Raw genomic sequence first — 21220 nt, forward strand, 5'->3', positions numbered from 1 at the left:
CAACAATTGCCTCCAGACCTTGAGACACCTGAAGAACCCAAACTACCTAAAGCAATCACCCCCAAAACCCTCAGACCCTCCTGTGCTCATAGAGGCGTCCTAAGAAGTCACAGTATTCCTTCAAAGACCCCTGGAACTCCTCTGAGGACACCTAACCAGCAGGCAAGAACCCCCAGAGGTCAAATCATTCAGGATGTTCCCGGAAAAACGTTCAGCAGAGAGACAATGGGGTGTCAACATCAACCACAAACTCACATGTTCCTCTTTATTCAGCTGTTTAGCTCCCTCAACTTTCTATGATGATATGATTCCACCGGATTTATTTATTTATTCATTAGCTATACTTATTCATTTGTTATTTAAGTATGTATTTATCTACATCCACCTTCCTTCCGCCTTAAATCCCCACACACCTGTGATACCAGGATGTGATCCCCCTGATAGTTTCCGACTAACGGACTTTTATTTTATAGACCTGAGAACAAGTCACTGTGACATGAGCGCAGACTTGCTGCTCTGTCGTGACCAACTGTGTAACTGTGGCGCCCCCTGGAGGATATTATGAGACTGTTCTAGTCTAACGTCACAAACTCATATCACCACCTTACCAGAACCCAGGAAGCACATGAAGAACCTATAGAACCCTGTCAGAACCTGCTCCCTGTCAGAACCTGCTCAGGAATCCAAGCCACTCTACCCGCCTTGACCTTTACCCTCTTTCTCATCTCCAGAACCCTTTTGTAGGTCCAGAACCTTATATTCTGTTTCATGTTTATCACATTTCCTGTAATAATGTTTGATTCTCTGGCTCGTTGGTTGTTGTTGACATGTTGACAGGTGGAAGCTAAATGGTAAAGCTTTTTTTCTCCTTTTTGTTTTGGTTTTCTGTGTTTCTGGATTAGTCTCACCACTGTCCACCCCCGTGAGTAACGTACCTGTTTCTCTAGTGCAGTGCATTATGGGTCATTTTCACCTTCAGTGACTTTCAGTGACTTGTTGAAGAGTGGATGTGTGAGACGTCTGCACCTTTCAGCTGAAGAAAGTTACACAAAGAATGCAGCAGGGGGCCCTGTGGTGCCCGTTCACATGCCTGTACTCAGCAAGCAGCTGCAGAAGCACTCAAGCTGTCATGTGACTTTGTTTGTGGGGAGGATTCACTGAGATCTTATTTTTGTTATTGAACAGCAGCATCAAAAAAGATTCTGTAAGCTGAGTAATAAGTTTTTAAAGACTTTTTAGCAGTCTTTAAAAAGGATTAGCAGAGCAGCCAAGAATTTCATTGCCAGGCAGAAAGACAGGTGGAAAGACAGACAGGCAGGCAGACAAACATGAAAGTAGAGAGACAGGTGGACAGACAGGCAGGCAGGCAGACAGACATGAAAGTAGAGAGACAGGTGGACAGGCAGGCAGGCAGAGAGACAGACAAGTGGACAGACAGGCAGGTAGAGGTATAGCTCACATAGCAACATACCACACATATCACTCACAGCAAACATCTGAGAGACCAATAAAGACACAGAAGCAAAGAAGCAACAAGGTAATGAACAAAATCTAATGAAATGAAATCATGTAGAATTAAACTCCACCATTCCAGGTGATTCACCAGTGATGGTTCAAAGAATCACAGGTGTATAAACGCACAGCAAGCACAGAGAGATGAGAGGCTGACCTCAGAATTGCAGCTCTGTCAAATTTCCTGTGTAAACAAACGATAAAAGATAAATGTGTTACAGGCCAAAGGTGTGCAGAGAACAAACACATCACTGAGTCTTCAAATGTCCTCGTCAGATGGACGTTGAGACATTGAGTGTGTTGTCCCTTTTTGACCACACCATAGGTTATGTTCATGCGAGGTTGCGTATGGCCACCTGCCTCCTCTCCCTCACTGCTCAAATTTGCTTGCCTAATGCAGAGGCCCCAGAATAGCAACCCAGGGCGTCTCGACCGGCCCCGACTCCTAACTTGAGCCTCCCACCCCAGCGCTCGACCCTCTCCATCTCCTTATTGAGTGCCAAGGGAGGGCGGGGGACGAAGACGAGGAGTTGACCCCGGCAGGCCTCGCCCCCCTGGTCGGCTCCTCAGCCAATGGGGAGGCCCGGCGGATCGAGTGTCACTATAACAGAAGGACATAATCAGGCCGGTAACTTTGCAGAACCTTACAGCCGGTCGTGGCCAGCAGAAGCTCTCTTCTTTCAGCTTTTCTGAGGTAAGGACGAGTGAGTGAGTAAGTGAGTGAGTGAGTGAGAGAGTTAGAGTGCAAGAGCAAGTGCAAAGTTGTTGAGCACCCACCTAATCCCCAACCCACCTCCCCGCCCATGGCCCGGCACCCCTGAGCCCACATGTGTTAAAACCACGTCCAGTAGCGGCGGAGGCCTCGGCAGGGGTCAGGGATCACAGGGCGCTCAGGGGCTCCGCTGTGTGTCTGAGTGGATCTGTGTGTGCGACCAGCTGATGCTTTGCCCTTCAATGGAAACCTCATATAAAAAAATCTGTTCTCTGCTTTTCTTATCCTGGATTTTGGATTTGCACTCAAACCTTTAAAATGCAGATTAGACAGGAAATCTGATTTGGGGAATCAGTGTTAATGAGCGATTGATTAAATGTATCTAAGGCTAAGAATCTGATGTTCTTCACACAAGTGAAACGTGATTATTCATCTTCATTCCTCCAGCAGGAGATATGTGGAGATAATCTGATTTAACTGGCGAATGTTTCACTTGTTTTAGATTAGATTTAAAATTACAATTAAACATAAAAGAGAAAGCATGTGGTGTCTCCAGGTTCATAATAACTGATTTAAGAGAACATCAATCAAATCAACAAAGTACAAATAACAGTTTGATTGATCAAATCTGGAATATAAAGTCGAATGAATGGAATTGTCTGAATCTTCTGTGTTTGCATGCGAGCTGTGGGTTTGTTGTTGTTTTTGTGGCGCTTGGTCTGAGGCCAGACGCTCATAGCTGTGGGATTTACAGGCGGCTTAAAGCTCCTCAGGCAGCTTCCCACTCTGGGATCAGACTAATGAGTGAGAACGCCGGCGCTCCGGCTTGGACATCACATGAAGTTTTTGTTGAGTTGTGGTCAAGCTGTAAGTAGGCGGGGCTTCTGAACAGCTTTAACTTTTGGAATAAACACTTTCCAAACAGCCTGGATGGAGTTTCAGCACCTCATCCCAGTCCCAACATTCAAAATTCCAAGGACATATATGAGGTAAAAATGGAACCGGTTGAGAACCTTTGGGTTTATTTTAATTCTGGGTCTCGGGGAGTCGGAGGAAGATGATTGAAGGAACCATGTGAGACTGAGACGACCACATAAGGAAAGGAAACGTGGAATTATGGGTGGTGGTCCAGGGGAAGGAACACAATCTCCAACCAAGGGTCTGCTGAAACCGGATCCCCGAGCTCAGCAGCTGTCGGCATAGTTGGGATGTGGGACGCCTCAGTGGGGGCGTCGCACTAATGAGGCTAACGGGTTCTGATCCCACACTCAGCGCGCCTCAAATCAATGACATAACAAGTTATAAAGACGCTCGGAGTCAGTTTGTTTATCCATACAAACTCTCCATCAGCGTCATATCCCAATTTAAGCCACAGGAAAAGAGCTGAACGTGCTTTAACCCCTCCAGTGCCACATGCAGGCGATGGGAGTGGCCTGACCTTTAGCGTGACCCCTGCAGCAGGAAAACGGGAGCATTGACATCAATCTATGTTTGGCTCCCGTCTCACTTATCAACAGAGAAGCAGATTCGGGACGAAGGCTCGGATTTCGCCACGATTCCCAACGCTAAGAATACGCCGCGGCCCTTTTTTACATCTGCAATCTAAATCACGGAAGAATAACTGGAAAAAGATCCTGTCCATCCCGCCGAGTCGAGTTTCCTGGTAGTGTGTCTGAATCTACATGAGGCATTTCCCAAATCGTTCCGAAACTTTGGGGAACTTTGTCAGGACTTCAGAGCAGCTTGATGCAAATCCTGAAAGGTTCTCCATCAATGTTCATCATCATCATTATCATCTTTTATTTCTGCTCTCTCCATCCTCTTACATTGACCTTGGACCTTCCCTTCCTCCTAATTTCCTTTTCTCTTCTTCCCTGTCTTCCTCATTTCTCTCTTTCTCCTTTTCCCCTTCCTTCCTTCTTCCTCTAGCTGAAATCCTCTTTCTTTCTTTCACGCTTCCACTGCTATGTGAATCTTTTTTTGGGATACTGTGTGTGTGTGCGTGGGTGTGTGTGAGAGAGAGAGAGCGGGGGAGCCGGGAGGGCGGGGGGTCAGGGTGAGGCAGGCAGGAAATATCTGAGACATCTGCAACCTAATCCTGAACTATAAATATGTGAGTTGCTCGCTCTTTCTCACTTCTTCTCTCTTTTTCTTCTTCTTCTTCTGTCTTTGCAGGTTACAAAGTCCACTGTCACCATGTCTGACACAGAGGAAGTGTGAGTGCACAACACTTTTTCACCTTTCCACCTTTCCACCGCCGAGTGTGTAAAGGCGTAAGTGACTTCAGAGGCGAACAAACGCAGAATAGTAACCCAAATGTGGTGTTCAGAGTTAGAAATATAGTCGACTCATTCCATCTTTAAATGGCTGAGACGATTTGATTGGCTGGAGCAGGTTAGGCAGCGTGTTGAGGACCCGTGGGGCTCCACTGAGGGAAAGGAGAGTGTGTTTAAGATGACATCATACTTTGATTAGACTCTGCGTCCCTTCAGATGTCACTTACGTCTCTTTGACTCTCGACTGTGATTCTATTTCAAACATTCACAACAACTCTAAGTTCATTTTGCAAACCTGTTCCCCTTTTGTCTCTGCAGCGATCAGGTCGAGGGTAAGTAAACAATCACAAATGAATGAATGAATGACTGAATTAGGTTCAGGTACAACCGGAGTTCCATGCTAAAGTCCCAGAATTCCTCCTGCCTAACCGACTTTCATCCCTGTGGAAAACAGATTATGGCACTTTGGCTTGACTCCTCCAGATTCTCCGTATGCAGATGATGCTCTGTTTTCACTCATGCAAATTAGTTGTAGTGGTTGCAGGCTCCAACCTTGACAACAGGACAGAGACGCCATTTGTCTAACGAGACGTACACAAACGTCTCGTTGTTCTGTTGGCAACGTTTCCAGCAACTCTGCATGAACACCTGCAGCCGTGCTCTCCTGCTGAGCCTGACCACCTGATACGGGCGGGGCGCCACAGAGTACACAGAGGAGGAAAGTTACAAAGTACTCCAGTACTCCAGTATTCTTTCTCTTTCTTTCTTTCTTTCTTTCTTTCTTTCTTTCTTTTCTCCCCTGTGGAGCTCTGTGGAGCTCTGTGGCGCTCCGGGCTCAGCAGGACTGTGCTGTGAGTGCTTAGCATGGATCCCTGATGTACCCATACCAGCATTTGTACTGATTTGTTTCTTGGGGTACATTCGGGATCTGTTCATAATCTCTTCTGCTCCTCTCTTTCCCGGGCTGACGTGAAGAATACGATGGTAAGACTCAGCCTGCAGACTCCGGACCCTCAGTCTTGTGTCACTGATACTAATTTGTCAGTAACGTTTTGCAGACGTGTACTCACCTCCACAGTCCTTCACCCTGTGGCATGCCGGTGAACACTAACTATTACATAAAGACGGTGAAAGAAAGATTTGGTTAGCTTAGCATCTTTCTCTTTGTTCAGGTTTTTTCCAGGACTCGTCCATCATTGGCTGTGTTTCCATTGACGGTTTAACGCAAAACCTTCGCACCTTTAGTTTGAACGTCGTCTTACGAGTTGTCAATGTGAAAACCTGACACGCCTTCTCATCGCGATACCAAGCAGCTCTAGTTTGAAGCTAGCTAGGAATGCTTGCAGCTCTTGATGTAGTGATACAAAGTAGCTTGACTAGCAGCAAACACTCTGGTGACCAAGACAAGTCAAGTCCATTTTACTAGTGTTGCCCTATATCACATTCGATGTCTCAAAGGGCTTTACAGACCCACAAGGCGACTCATCGGTTATCAATGCTGCCATTGACCAATCAGAATTGCGTATTACATCATTCTGTCCTCTGTTTCTGTCACACGTTGTTTGATTTGTAAAGTGAATTTGCGTCAAACGTGGTTCAATGGAAACCAGACTGATCTGGTCTTTTTCCTCCTCTAACTGCTTGCTCTCTCTCACCTGCTTCAGCGCCATCTGGTGGTCGTTCTGAACTGCATCACTATGAACCTCCTCATAATAACTCCCCACCTTCACCTCTTTCCCTTCCCCTCTCTCCTGCTGCCATTAACCATTTCATCGCCCTTCCTCTCCCCTGGTGACGCGCTGCATGTGGTGTAGCTGTAGAAGAGGAGGTAGTAGAGGAAGTAGAGGTTGCCCCTGAGTCGGCCCCTGAGCCAGAGGCAGAGCCAGAGCCAGAACCAGAGCCAGAGGCAGAACCAGAGCCAGAGCCAGAGCCAGAACCAGAACCAGTGGTAGAACCAGAGCCTGAGCCTGAGCCTGAGGCTGAGGCTGAAGGTATGTGGCATGGAGGGGAGGGGCTTATTCTATCATCCTTTCCCAGGCAACAGGTGCTCTCCACAGGCTACAGCAGAGCCAGACAGACTCACTAACCAATACAAAACCAAAGTTCACGCAGGACCCACATGTTCACACCTTCCTTTCACCTCTGGACAAAGTCTGACACAAGGTTCCTCAATCAAATTTATTGATCAGTAGCAAGAAGTGTTTCAGCTCCTTGGGTACTGATCATGACCGTCACACTGTGTCTACGGGTGACAGCTAGAGTGTGTGTGGTGACCCGTGGTGACCTGTCTCCTGACCACAGGGACTGCCTGAGTGTGGGAATCAATCATTCCAAACCCCAAAGACACATTTTGGAAAAAGAAAGCTGCTTTAATCTTTTGCATTTTATCATTTTAAGCATTGGATCTAATCAACTAGAAACGCAGAGGATAATTTAATAATAAGAGATTAATGGATATAATGAAATGTCTCCAGTATTAACCCTTTATCAGTCTAACCTTTTTACAGTCTGAGATCTACAGTCAGAACTTACATGTCATGGTTGCTTTTCCATTACTTTGATCTCATCTGATGGATGTAAACATCAGATGATCAAATACCTACAGTATATTTGTCTGCTTCTTTAGGGGAATAACCTCCTCACCTGAGCATGGAAACAAACATGATATTCAATCAATCAATCAGTACAACAACATGGCCACTGGGATGTAATCTGAACAGTGTTGCATTCACGTGCTATTTCAATCTGAAACAGAAGATCAAATGTAAAGAGGCCAGCACACTAAAACCAAAGGTAACTGCTAACTGCTTTTAGCTTATAGAAAATACTTGTCTCTCATCTCATCGCTGGCAGGTGTCTGTTGAGCTAATGTTTCAGGGCGCCTCAAGCATAACCTTAACCTGCCCTCTAAATCATGCTCAACCGCTTTTTGCTCTGCAGACTTTTCCAGTAATAGCTAATGTGAGTATGGTGAGAAAACTCATAGAAACTCATAGAAACTCGTAAAAACGCCTCACTTAGTAAGTGGAAAACTGATAAACTAATAGTTTTTTCACTTCGTTCCCAGAATAATTTAGTAAAACCAAAAACAGTGAGTCCTACTGATGCAAATCTGCTACACTGACAAGGTGACTAAATAGATCAAATCTTCTGACTTTGTTCTGAAGTTTCTTTCCCAGGATGTCAGATAGCATGTGGATGCAGGTGTTAGAGGGATTCATGAAGTATTTACAGGCAGAAATGTGGCTCAGGAAAAGTTAGAAGTGATGAAATCTTGATTAAAATGATTCCTTCTCATCTTTGAGTGAGTTGTGACAGAAGCTGAAGCTGCAGTAGATTGATTGTAGATGTGTAGCCGCCTGCTAACGCTCTCTGTTCTGCTCTTGTTTTCAATGCTTGCTGCATGCAGAGGCCGTTGAGGAAGAGGAAGGTATGTTGGTTCATATCTCAATCTGTCTTTCTGGTTTTGGCTGGACCACAGGGTCCAGGTCTGATGTCTGTACTGGGGAACGCCTGCCTCATTGTTCACCACATGTCTGTCCAAATTTTACCTTCAAATCCAAAGTAAACATTAGGATGCAAAACTTCCATTAACCAATATTTGAGAGTTAATTCTAGTGGAGAAAAAGGGTGAAAGAATATGAAACGCTAACAAGTGCTTCACTGCGCAGCGACCCCACCGTTCACTCCTGCTATGCCACCTCGTCTGCATGGCATGGAGCCGCCAAACTCAGTCAAAGATGGATTTACACCACATCAGAGGGAAATAGATTTCTGTCTTGCCTGTTTAAAATGGTTTTGGGGTCAAGCCAAAAATCACGACACATACTGTAGGTATGTTACAACCGACAGATTTTAAGGAAAAGTACATCTGAACTGTGTGTGTGTGTGTTCCTGTGTCAGTGTGTAGATGTTCTTCTTCTCTTCAGGTCTGTAGGTCTTTCATGGACCCTTATGGATCCATGTTGTTGTTTCTTCTCCAGCACAAAGATAGAAGTTCTGCCCTCCACAATAAAAGCTCAAAGTATCTCCTGGATTCACTCTTAGAACTTTGTTATGCTATAATGAGACTAACACCTTGTCCCATCTTTGTTCTTCTTCTACTATTTGTAGACTATAGGATAGAGATCCATGAGAACAAACAGAGGGTTCAGGGTAAAAGGTCAGAGGTGACCATATTAGTCTCTAACTAAACGTACTTGTTCCTGTAGGGGAGCGTCTAGAGGTTCAGATGTAATTTTACCAGAAATTGCTAGAATATCGCTTCAAGCTCAAAGTACAACTATCAGCAACTTCCCTTTCAAACTAAGACTTCCTGTGAAACCTGATCTGTGTTTTTCTGTCCGTACAGTAAAATGGTTTAATGTTGTTTTCACTTCACTCATCTGTCTTCATGTTTCTGTGTCGTCTTCATATCTGAAGTTTTCATTTCTTTGTTGTCATTGACCTGATGTTGGTTTTTCCAACCCTAACATTGAATTTAAATCTAAATGATCTAATAATTAATAATGATCTAATATCCATTATAGAGGCTAAAACATAGATTTTAATCCATGTAATGCCTGAGAAATTCAATCATCTGCCTGGTTTCTAACACGCTGACATGTACTTGTCCCCCCTTCATCTCTGGACATGCAGAGGAGAAGCCAAAGTTCAAGTAAGTGTCCTTCTCCTCTCCACTTGATCAGCCATAGTTGGCATTAAAGTTCTTTGAAAACAATGCCAAAGCTCCACTGTGTGCACACGACACACAAACAGCACCATCTCTCCTCTCCCACAGGCCGAGTGCTCCAAAGATCCCCGATGGTGAGAAAGTGGACTTTGATGTAAGTGGAAGTGAAATGAGTGAAGGATCTGGTTTCTCTGTCAGCGTTTCTGTGTTGGTTGAGGGTTGTTTTGGGTTCCGGTCCTGCAGGACATCCAGAAGAAGCGCCAGAACAAGGATCTGGTTGAGCTGCAGTGCCTGATTGATGCTCACTTTGAGCACAGGAAGAAGGAAGAGGAGGAGCTGATTGCCCTTAAGGATAGAATCGTGAGTGCGATTGTGTTAACGTGTCACATTTGTCTTTCTTCTGGTTCGCACCACTGAAAGTCGTCTTTTTTTAAATTCAGCGTGATGCAGATTGCCACGTGTAACCTCCTGGTTGTTGTTGTTGTTGTGGTGTTGCAGGAGAAGCGTCGTGCTGAGAGAGCCGAGCAGCAGAGGGTCCGCGCTGAAAAGGAGAAGGAGCGCCAGGCTAGACGTGAGGTTCGTCTACCTTTATGATTTCAATTATCTTGAAGTAAAAAGTGAAAACGTGGAGAGCGTGTTGGACTGATGGTGGCACTGTGCTGTGTGTCCCTAAACCAGGAAGAGAGGCGGAATAGGGAGGAGTCTGATCTAAAGAAGAAGGCTGATGAGGATGCCAAGAAGAAGTCTGCATTGTCCAGCATGGGCTCCAACTACAGCAGCCACCTGCAGAGGGTCAGTATAAAGAGAGATTAGGACACATGCAGGGACACGGGGACAAAAGGGGACATACAGGGAGACATGCAAGGAAATAAGGATATATACAGTGACATGTACACGTCTCACCCCTCGATGTGATATGACGTCACTGTTTCTATATCCAGGCTGATCAGAAGAGAGGAGGAAAGAAAGAGACTGAGAGAGAGAAGAAGAAGAAGATCCTGGCTGCCAGGCGCAAGGCACTGAACATCGACCATCTGAACGAGGACAAGCTGAAGTACGACCCGCAGATCAAACTTGGTCCAAAGCAGTTTAAAGGATGAGGGTGATGATGATGAAGACGATGACGATGATGATGATGTGTTGGTGTGTTTCCTCAGGGATAAGATCCAGGAGCTGAACGACTGGATGACCCAGCTGGAGTCTGAGAAGTTCGACCACATGGAGAGACTGAAGAGGCAGAAGTACGAGGTGAGACTTCAAATCAATCAGCCTCCTTATCTCTTCAATCAGATCCTGACAGAAAGGTGCTCTTGTACATGTGTGTTGTTACGGTGTTCATATGTCACGTTGTCATTAACTTGTAACATCTTGAGCAGCAGCTGGATCCACGGCCCGGCGTTCCTGCTTCCTGCCATTTCATTCATGAACTTAGATTTAAATCCAGCTGGTAAACAGTAAATATGGCAGCAGATGTGTTGTTATGTTGTTGATGTTGTTCCTATGGCAACCGTGGTTCGGTTTCCTCTGGATGTGAACCCTCGCTATGCTCTTCCTCCAGGTCACAACCCTGCGTAAGAGAGTGGAGGAGCTCAGTAAATTGTAAGTAAAGCTGAGCTGAGGCGTTTCAGGCTCGCTGCATGAGCTCGCCTCTGCTAGCATGAAGGATGCTGAGGAGGCCCGCGGACACACACCACCACGCCCACACACACAACCTCAACCTGGAGAGTTTGCCTCCAAAACCCTCATCTGTGCACCGAAATGTCAAGAGACTCTTTACACAGCGCCAGAAACAATGTTTGAGACGTTAAACCTTCAGAATATTCAGTTTGCTCCTCATGACTGGAGAGGAATAGGAAATCCTGATGATCAGAGCTGCACAGCTCAACGTTTGGAGTCAAACTCTCTCAGTTCTAAGCAGGTGTATGAGTCGGGTGTAGGTGGTGATGGGTAAGTATCTGTACTGAGCCAGAGCTGAAGGTCTAAACTGGCCTCCTGCCTTTTGGGAAACCAAGGTCACCTTCACACGTCCCTCAGTCTTCAGCTGAAGCCCGGTAGAGGAGAGGGCGGGGTCTCCTGGGAGGTAAACGCTTGGTGCCGTGTGTTAAATGTGCGTGTCGTCTTTCCAGGTGCTCTCACTCAGGAATCGCATTGATGAGATACAGAAGCAGTAAGTACTGACGGAGTCACAGTCAGAGTCACAGTAACTCCAATTAACTCCAGCCGTCGTCTGATCATGGTGAAACCTTCCCTCAGAGACATGATGTCACTACGCCTCATGTCCGTTTATGGCACAAACCAGCTTCAGTTTGTAGATTTCACTAAAGGTATCTCGGTCTGTTGCCTGTTGGACTTAATGAACACTGGATAGCGCTGCTTCTGATTAGCTAATTGGGCAAATTCAGTCAAATGTTCTCAGTCTTTGTCCTCCAGTTGGTGACGCTGTTGTGAACCAAACGTCAAAAGTCAAAACTAACACTTCACTTAGCTTTCAGAATAAAATCCCTCTGCAGCAAAAACTAAGAGAAGAAATCACGTCCTCAGTTACGTAATGAGGCCTTCCTCCACTTCATGACAGATGATTAAGCAAACAAAGCCATAAACAGGTGTAAATCCCCACTAACCCACCCTCAGAGAGCTCAGCCCCACCCGAGCGTCTCTCTGGAGCCTCGTCCACGGCGTTCTGGTCCTACATGTGCTGTGTTTGCTCGTTTCCCTCTCACTGTCCATCCACAAACAAAGAAAATGCACCACAGCAGCCGCATGACGGAACAGACCCGCTTAGCACTCAGCAGGGGGCATCGGCCTATAAGGGCCGTGGCCCAAGAGGCGCGGCCGGGATTCCAGTAGCGACTCTGAGTTGTGGCTCGGTCCAGAAGCTTGGGTTTCTCTCAGCTGCTGCTTTGTGTTTCTTTGCTCTTCCCGTTGTGTGGTTGTGCGTCCTGTCTGCTTCACCGCAGCAGGACAGTGTGTGTTTGTGTGTGTTGCTGTCCTGTGTACTGGTCGGCTGTATGATGGGAGCACATAGTGATCATCCAGCAAGTGTGAGCAGAGCGTTTTCATACTGACCCTACTGCTAGCAAAGCTGTTCTGGGGTAAAGTGATCAACCAGAGTGTGTGTGATGAGATGTTGGCGTCTGAAGCAGGTAAGAGCTGCATGAGTGTGTGAGTGTGTGAGCTGCTGCGGTTCACCTCAGGTCTTCACCGGTCAGAGTTCATGAGTTAGCCTAAGTGTCTGGATTGAAACAACACTTAGGCTAACTGAACCCTGACTCCAGTCGACCCCTGAGGACCTCCAGTCTCAACCGTTAGCTAGCTGTTAGCTCATGACTTTTATATTCACGCCTGTCTTATGGTTTGATGCTAAAGGTTAAATGTATAAACCTCTCTGGAGACTAAAGTCGTCTAAATTCATCTTCATAAAATGAGCAAAGGACAAACATCGACAAACACACAAACTGAGTCAGTGACAAAAGAAATCAATCTATTATAATTACAATACAAGCTAAAGACACACACACACAGGCCAGGAGAGCCCCACGCCGCCTCCTGACCAGCAGGGGGCGGCACAGGCACCTCATGAAAGGACCGTCCCCAATCTTCCTGGCTCCGCCCCTTCGTCACAAAGTGAAGACAGATCAGCAGTAACGTGACTTTAGACTCCAGAGGGTGAGACAGGTGAACGCGGCTGCAGTCTGTCTCACGTCTGCATGTCTGTCTCTGTGGTATTACAGCAGCAAGAAGGGAGCCGCTGCCCGCCGCAGAAAGTAGACGGGCTCGCCCCGCCGCCGCTGCTCATCAACCAAACCGCCATCGTCTCAGACACACGCCTGATGAAGCAACGCTTACTGTGGCGAAGACGAAGCCAGCAACACCGCTGAGGTTGAGCAGCCATCGGCCGCTCTGTAGGAATACACAACCTCTTCATTTAACCGCCATCACGCTTCTCGCCCTCCGCTGTTTGGTTCTCAGTATTTTTGTAAATAAAGTGTGACTCTTCAAGCCATGACTGTAGAGCTGGTATTATTCACAAGTCAATAAAGAGGAATATTTTTAGCTGTGTAATTTTAAAGTCATTTGTTCAACACTGCTTAGAAGCACAAACATCTATGAGTCACATCCATCCAGTGTTACTGTGACTCCTGAGGACCTGAGGCCTCCAGCTGCTCTGAAAAAAACATCATTATCCCGAATGTCCACCGTGTGGCGCTGCAGCACCAAGAACAAGAGCGTTGTTGAGCAGAGAATGAGAGAGAGGAAGAGGAGGGGCGAGACCTTCAACTCGAGAAGTTCAGAAAGAAAACGATACATTTGTTTGAAGAGATATTTTACACACAAAAAAGGCTCAACATGTTTGAACGATGTAATGTTTCATCTTCAGTGGATTGAGAGAATATAAGGGTTTGTTTGTTTATAGAGTCAGAGCTCCTGACAGCAACTGGAGGCGGAAACGAAACAATGCCAACCGCCAATTAACATCGAGTAGAAGAAGAAGAAGAAGAAGAAGAAGAAGAAACTGCAGCAGTAGAAGCCGCAGCTCATTGGCGGGCGTTCTGATCACCTGCAGGTGAGGTGAGTGTCGCTGATCGCCACTGCGTGAACACACGCGGGGACGTGACGTCATCGAATACGCCTGCCAAGCTAGCAAAGCTAACGTTCATTTAAAGAGTCAAGTCCTAACAGAGGTTCCGGACACGGAGACAGGCAGACAGGTCGGTGATTGATTGATTGATTGATTGATTGTTTGATGGCTGCTGTTAGTAATAATGTGTGGATCTTTTATCACATGTGTGGCTTTGATTCCTAAATGATCTTTCTAAGTGAACCTGTAGTACCTCCGTTTGAACACATGATGTCGCTGCTGCACTTTGAGTATATGACCAGCACATTAATATTCGTAATAACTATAATAATAATCGAAGAACTTATGGATTGCGTCAATAAAACAGATCAAAGTGGTAAATTAATGGCCCAACTCACATTTCGGTGAATTGTTTTTATTTTTTCTTGGATTTCTGAATACCTAAATACCAATAATATCAAATGCAAGATGTTTTATTCTGAAAGCTTAATTTAAATTCCTCTAGTTGGTTAAATGTTCTTATAAACAGCTGGGTGCATTTTCTTGTTTTAACTGAATTGAAATGTATTAATATGAACTTTGACCGAAACTGCTGTTATTGAACTTCAATGAAACATTTGACAAAATCATTGGATCTACATAACGGATCATAGAAATACTTTTCCTACAAATATTGTGAACTAAACACAAACAGACTCAGAGTCATCTTGTATAAATAAGCAGTTCATTTATTTGCATTGGACTCTCACTCATTTTTCAGATGTATAAATATAAAGTTTAACATTTCTCACAACAAACAATCACGTAGAGACACAAACATTAAATACATTCTTAATACTTTGAATTGGAACAAAGGCTCTTATTTACACATATGTACAAAGGCAAAGTGGTCCTCCGCTGCACTGACTGAGCCAAAGACACGAAGGAGCTCAGGAGGAATCTGTGATCAGCTGGGGAGGAATGTAGATGGAGGATGACGTCATTCATCCATCTGGGCGACTGTTGACACTTTTCGATCACTTAGAAACAAAGTGAGCTTAGAAGCTTCCAGCTCAGCTCTCCCTCATGTGAAGCACAGAACATGGAGCTTCAATCAAAGGCTGAACAAACAACAACATTCCTGTGCAGAACATAAATAGATGGAAAAGAATCAAATTAAACTTCTCTAATGTGACCATAATTAAGAACAATAATAATAATAATAATAATAATAATAAGTCATAACAAATCGGACTTCCAGCGTGTCAGTTTGGACCAAATGAAAACGTGACGTCAGACAATTACACTTTAAGTTATAATTAGGAAATAGTAATACTGTTTTTTTCGTCAATTCTATCTTGTGTATTTTAAGAGTTTTCAGTACTGATCAGCTCATTAAAGGAAATAAATAGAATTAGAAATAAACGCGGATGTGGAGGGAAGTTTAGAAAAAAAGGAGACATTTAAGTTTATAAAATACAAAAATGTAGTTGATGCCAACAGGTTGAGACGCAGTAAAACTGTGATGATGATGATGATGATGATGGTAATAATATTAATAATGATAATGACAGTGATTCACTGTGTGTGTGTGTGTGTGTCCCGGTAAATAAACGTGTCAGTGTCTATAGGACTTGATAGATGAGGTTCGGGTCTTGGATGGCGGTCGGGGAGGGGTCCTGGACCGGAGCCGGGGCCGGGGCCGGGGCTGAGGCCTCCCCGCTCTGCACAGCGGCCTGCTCCGGCGCCGAAGATGCGGGCGGGTCTGGGGCAGGCATCAGGGCGCCGCTGTCGGTGGAAATTCGCTCCACGATGCTGGACAGACAGTCCAGGCTGGAGACCAGCGAGCCTCGCTCAGGCCTCAGGCCGCCTGCGGGACACAAGCGAGCGTATCACAACGAGCACACTCCAAATACATCCAGCTGAAATCATCTGATAGTGTAAGAAGTGAAACCGTCTGTAAGTGATGAAGAGTTGTGTGCGTGTTTCTCACCGTTTTGGCTTTCAGAGAAGTAAGAGCTGCTGGCGTAACTTCCTCTGCTGGCGGGCTGACAGGCGGGGCCGTTAAAATCCGTCTGACAGAGGAAAGGAGACATCAACATCATCATCATCTTCATTGTACATTTAGGATGAGCTGCTCGGCTAAACGCCGTCATTACAAAATATCAAATCACACACAAAGTAAGTGTGTGAAATGAAAACTGAGCGACAAGTGGCTGAATAAAAAATAGATTTTACTCCGCAGAAGTTTACTGGGACTCCAGATATTTTTCAGTTGGATCATTAAAACTTTGACATTTAAGATTAGAACTATTATTAATTATGTATTCCAAATATTGAGAAAGGATTGAGTTTGATGTTGAAATTTTTATTATTTATTTTATATTATTTGAAACATGCTGTTTCGTTGAACGGAACTTGCTTTTACTTTCTTTCAGTTATTAACAATTTACCATCAGAAAATGTGTGTGTGTGTGTGAGTGTGTGTTAGACAGTTACGGTGCCTGATAATTTATCAGCTGATCTTTTAGACTGTATTTAGCTCTGCATTACACAGAGGCCTCATGTGGAATCCCCAATATAAAAATATTTCAAAATGTTTATTTTAAACGTGGAGCCTCTTTTAAAAAAATGTTTTGAAGTCTAAACTCTGCTACGATGTAAAAATAAAAGTAAAAACCGTCATAATACTATCTCTAAATCTGTTTACTGCAAAAATACAGCAAAAATAATCCTGTCAAAAGTATCAAAAAATCCCAAAATACTCTAATCATCTAATCTAATTATACCGAATACATGCAACACACACACACACTCTCTCTCTCTCTCTCTCTTTTTAAATTCACGGGGAAGTCAAACTCTAGTCTGGACTCGTTTCGTTCCCTCCGGTTCCTCACCATGCCATCGGAGCAGTTGGATCGGGGGCTGGAGGCGTCCGAGTCCCCGCTGTAGTGCTCCAGTACCGGGTAGAAGCCGTCGTCCTGCCCGCCGCGCAGCAGCGCCTGCAGGGACTCAATGTAGCTGATGGCGTTGCGCAGGATCTCCACCTTGGGCAGCCGCTGGTTCGGGTTCGCGGTCGTGCAGCGCTTCAGAGTCTCGAACGCGTCATTGACCTTGCTGAGCCGCCGCCGCTCCCGCATCGTCGCCGCCTTGCGCCGGTCAGCGTTCGTGGTCTTCCGCTTGCAGGCCTTGCAGGCCCAGAGGAGGCAGCGGCCCGCCTGGTGGTGCCCGCTGGGGGCGCGGACGTGCTCGTCGTCCTCGTGGTGGTGCAGGTGGAGGAGGGAGGATGGGGAGGATGAGGAGGACGACGGGGAGCATGAAGAGGAACGGGGGGAGGGGGAGGAGGAGTCGTCGGGTTTAAGCAGGCCCACATGCACCAGCCTGGGGTCCAGGTCCTCGAAGAAGTGCATGTCGCTGGTGTTGAAGCAGGGGTCATCATAGAACTCATCAGCAGCAGGGATCGGGAAAGAGATATCCGACAACTCCATGTTCCTGTCCCAAACACTCAGGAAGTGTCCCAACAATCCAGCAGGAAAGTTTCCACAGTCCACCTGAAAGTGGACAAGTGTCCCTGCTGAGGGTCAGAAGGTCTGCTGTCAGTCTGAACCCTGAGCCGGCCTGCAGCTGCTTATACCCCGCGCGCCAACAGGGGGCGAGGCCGATGGCCTGACGTCACCGGCGCGCTGACCAATGGGCGCGCAGCAGGAGGGGTTTACAACTTCACGGTAATTAGTGTACAATTACTCCTAACAGAGCAGTAAGAGCAGTGTGCGGTGCACGGAGTGTGTGTGAGGCCTCGGGACAGAAACAGTGTATTTATAACACAAAGACACAAAATGCGTTTATATGTTTCACTACACATTAGGTCAAAACACTCGATATCAGTCAAAAACTTATTTGTTTGAATAAAGTCACAATTATCATTTCAGATATTTTAAGTCTTCAATTTGTAGATTTAAGATTAAATGTTTTGAAGAGCATCAGCCTCGAACGTATTCTGAGTGAAAACGATGAGATGTTAGAAGTTATTATGAATCATAACGAAGCCGATAGTTGTTATGAGTATTAACAGAAATATGGATGATGTAATAGTTCTATTATTGTTCTGTAATCAGAGCTGAAGCATGAAAGTAAAAACTACAGAAAACAAACCTGGGAAAAAAATCATGTTCTTCTGCTTGGTGGAATACACTGCCAGTTCAAATGAGTGTAAACAGCAGACTGCCTCAGCCTCTCAGGTGTCTGTATCTACTTTAAAACATCCTGGAGGTGAGAAGAGCAGAAAGAAGTCAAATGTCACTTTATTTTGAGTCTGATCTTCCTCCACATTAGATCTGAACGTCTTCCTCACTCTCAGCTCAGATTGTCTTTTTTTCACTTCTTTTGATACATTTTTGGGTCAAATCCGACCGTCTGTGCTTTGAAACGCAGCAGAGTTGAAGGTGAGCGTCGGCGTGCTGCCGCTGGAGGGCGCCAAAGGGCAAAGCTGCAGAAATCCATCGGCTGAACTGAACTGAGTGGCGGTGAACTCTGCGGTCCCAAACCTCAGGAAATCCTCCACTCGGGTTCCTCTGGTCAGCTTTTGGGCCGCGAGCCAGATTTTGAAAACGGAATTTCTTTCCATAATGTATGTTTGTCTTGTAATGGTTCATCATAGCAATATTTGATATGTCACAGTGCTACAGCTGTGAACTGAACCTTTGTGACTTTGACCTCTGACCCCTGTGTTACTTGACCACCATCCATAAAAGTTTATGAAGAATCCTTTTAATATCACGTGATTAGAAAAGTGTGTGTGTGTGTGTGCGTGTGCGTGTGTGTGTGTGTGTGTGTGACCGGTCCGTCCGTCCATCCGTCCATTGGCAGACCCACAGACTTGAAACACAAACGTCAACACACTGACGGAGGAACACAGAGTTCAGAGGTGATGGAGATGAAGATCTTTAGAGGAGCCTTTAGTGTCACTGTGAGGATGTACATACATTTTACTCAAACACAGAAATGTGATTGAAGTAATCAGAAATTAAAGAATGTGTACTGTAAGTCCAGCTAGTAGCATGTTGATGTGTTGAGGCATGTAAACAGACTGAGGATGGAGTGTAGTAGTGACTGGGGGGTGTTGTGGCCTGGGCCCACAGCTCCACAGCCCCACATCCCCTCAGTGGCTCAGCTTCAGGAATCTGTTACAGAGAGGTACGGCCCAGCTGAATATTGAGGCGTTGGAGGGTCAGGGGGGGTCGCGAGATGGTGGTGGTGCTGGATGGAGGTCCTAGATCGGAGCTGACCCCCAGGGAGTGGCCAGCCCCTCCCGTCACTCATCCAGGCTGGAGGGGCCAAGGGCCTGAGGTGAAACTGGAGAGGAGGCTCTTCAGGAGGACAAACCAACCCCCCCACCCCCTCACCCCCACACACACACAAACACAAATCCAAGAATCATCGTTGAAGGAGTGCAGGAAGGAGGTAGTGAAGGTGGCATCATCAGTGTATTGTCCTCCTGCTTCTTCATGCTGATGTTCTCTGCCTCTCCTCTCTGGGTCTGATGACATCACTGGGAGCTTTGCACTCTCTTGTGCACCGTGTATGCATCATCTCTCATATCCTGGCATGAGATGACTCCAGAAGAGCGTCCCCCCTCTCCCCCCTCGCCTACCCCCCACCACCCCACACACACACACACCCCCCGTCTCCCGTTCTGGTTGTCGTAGCGCTGCAGCTGTCGACAGATACTCAAAGCCTGCAGTTGCACACTTGTGTTGTTGTTGGTGGTGTCCAGCTGTACTCGCTGTAGGTACACACACACACACACACACACACACACACACACACACACACACACACACACACACACACACACACACACACACACACACACACACAGTGAGGGGTTAATGGGTGCAGTTGTTGGAGCTGTGTGAGTGTGTGTGTGCGTGTGTGTGTGTGTGTGTGTATAAGTCAAAGTCCAGACCTTCATAAGCACTTTAAGATTTGACTGTTAACTCTAAATTGTCTAATCGTAATAGTAACAATCTCATGTCACTATGTCAAGCATTTCAGTTACTGTTGTCACGCAAACCACAAACATGAACAGCGTAAACCCGTCAAATACTGAGACAACAGTCGTCCATTCACTCTCACATGTCCACATTATGAGGACACGTTAAGCTGCTGATGTACATTGTACTTCCACACACACACACACACACACACACACACACACACACACACACACACACACATTCAATCAAAGCTTTAAACAGGACAGTGAGGAAGATTTGGCAATTCAACTGAAAAATAAATGTAGAAAGTGTTTAGGAGAGTTCTACACCATAAACAACTTTACGCAGATGTGAAGAAACACTTGTTAATAGTTTGACATTATATGACGTGTGTGAGTGTGTGTGTGTGTGTGTGTGTGTGTGTGTGTGTGTGTGTGTGTGTGTGTGTGTGTGTGTGTGTGTGTGTCCAGACTGACAGGCAAGGTGTCGGCCTGCACACCTGCTGCCTGCCATAAACCACCAACTCTACAACAGAGCCATTGTGCCAGACAGATTACTTTACACACACACACACACACACACACACTCACACACACACACACACACACACACACACACACACACACACACACACACAGACCCGCTGAGCGGCTCAGATTTACGTCACAGCGACGTCATCAGGTTGTCTGCAGGAGTGGGAGGAGTTTGGTGGCGTCATGAACGTAAACATGCTCTGACTGCTCTGTGGCTCACCGCATGGATACGTCCGCCTATGTTTGAGTCGGGGAGGTCAGAGGTCGGGCGTTCTCATTGGCCAGTCTGAAAGAATCACAAATAAAAAAAATTCACACTGGTTCTGACAGCCAGGTGGTTTTGGGTTTTACGTCCCGTCAGAATCAAAATCAGAAACATGTTTGCGGCGTAATGAACTCAGATCGCAACTGAATGCTTCGTGATCCTGTGGGAGTTGTGTGTGCCGGGCGGGAACACGTATGTGGCTGCTGCGGGCTCATGTCAGGCCTCGTGTCTTCATGCTTTAGACAGAGCTCAGCGTGGAACAGCTGCTGGGTTCCACGCAACACAGACACACCGTCTGACTCCTGAACGGCTTCACCACAGAGATAACGTATGATAATGTATCTGATGTAAGATGGCGTCTGAACAGGTTTGACCACGACTGTTTGGAGTTAAAGAAGTAAGGATATTCCACTTCTCCGCCCTGCTGATGTTTTGTAGCGCCGTTTATCGAGCGTACTCTACTTCTGTGTTGTCGCAGCTCAAGCGCTCTGTTTAGTTGAAACTCCAAACGAGATGATGAGTCAGACTTTATCTCTACTGATGATTTCATTTGAGTTCACTGGATTCAAAACAGAGAGAATCTGACATGTTGGCGTGAAGCGGACGTGGAGGAAGCATTTACGCTGCCGGCCTGCTCTGCATCTGATCCTGTCTGAGGGTCACAGCTGTCAAACAGATCAGCAGGGCTTCGCTTTA

The 21220-nt window shown here is 46.1% G+C and overlaps 2 protein-coding genes across 2 annotated transcripts; one reads left to right on the top strand and one right to left on the bottom strand.

Annotated features, from left to right (window-relative positions):
- Positions 1–2160: 2160 nt before the first annotated feature.
- Positions 2161–13020, top strand: LOC142990835 (troponin T, fast skeletal muscle isoforms-like). The gene is made up of 13 exons (XM_076140723.1): positions 2161–2206; positions 4400–4440; positions 4819–4832; positions 6315–6491; positions 9139–9157; positions 9281–9326; positions 9416–9532; positions 9671–9748; positions 9851–9964; positions 10114–10226; positions 10330–10420; positions 10731–10771; positions 12904–13020. The coding sequence occupies exons 2-13, from the start codon at positions 4421–4423 to the stop codon at positions 12938–12940; spliced, it is 867 nt and encodes a 288-aa protein (XP_075996838.1). The 5' UTR covers positions 2161–2206; positions 4400–4420; the 3' UTR covers positions 12941–13020.
- A 1479-nt stretch (positions 13021–14499) lies between these two features.
- myod1 (myogenic differentiation 1) lies at positions 14500–17315 on the bottom strand. Its single transcript, XM_076140721.1, has 3 exons — positions 16628–17315; positions 15724–15805; positions 14500–15600 (listed from the first exon to the last, which is right to left on the bottom strand). Exons 1-3 carry the CDS (start codon positions 17216–17218, stop codon positions 15356–15358), a joined length of 918 nt encoding a protein of 305 aa, XP_075996836.1. The 5' UTR covers positions 17219–17315; the 3' UTR covers positions 14500–15355.
- Between the last annotated feature and the right edge of the window lie 3905 nt (positions 17316–21220).

Source organism: Genypterus blacodes, unplaced genomic scaffold, assembly GCF_046128005.1.
Source record: "Genypterus blacodes isolate CSIRO-AG114 ecotype Tasmania unplaced genomic scaffold, CSIRO-AGI_Gbla_v1 ptg000015l_1, whole genome shotgun sequence".
NCBI classification, from domain to species: Eukaryota; Metazoa; Chordata; class Actinopteri; order Ophidiiformes; family Ophidiidae; genus Genypterus; species Genypterus blacodes.

Excerpts from the sequence above, each read along its gene's own strand:
- LOC142990835 (XM_076140723.1), top strand. The coding sequence starts at position 4,421 with ATGTCTGACACAGAGGAAGT. Across the intron at positions 10,227-10,329 it reads CTGAACGAGGACAAGCTGAA|GGATAAGATCCAGGAGCTGA; the intron begins GTACGACCCGCA and ends GTGTTTCCTCAG. Across the intron at positions 10,772-12,903 it reads GTGGAGGAGCTCAGTAAATT|CAGCAAGAAGGGAGCCGCTG; the intron begins GTAAGTAAAGCT and ends GTGGTATTACAG.
- myod1 (XM_076140721.1), bottom strand. The coding sequence starts at position 17,218 with ATGGAGTTGTCGGATATCTCTTTCCCGATCCCTGCTGCTGATGAGTTC. Across the intron at positions 15,806-16,627 it reads CCAACTGCTCCGATGGCATG|ACGGATTTTAACGGCCCCGC; the intron begins GTGAGGAACCGG and ends TTCCTCTGTCAG. Across the intron at positions 15,601-15,723 it reads CTTCTCTGAAAGCCAAAACG|GCGGCCTGAGGCCTGAGCGA; the intron begins GTGAGAAACACG and ends TGTGTCCCGCAG.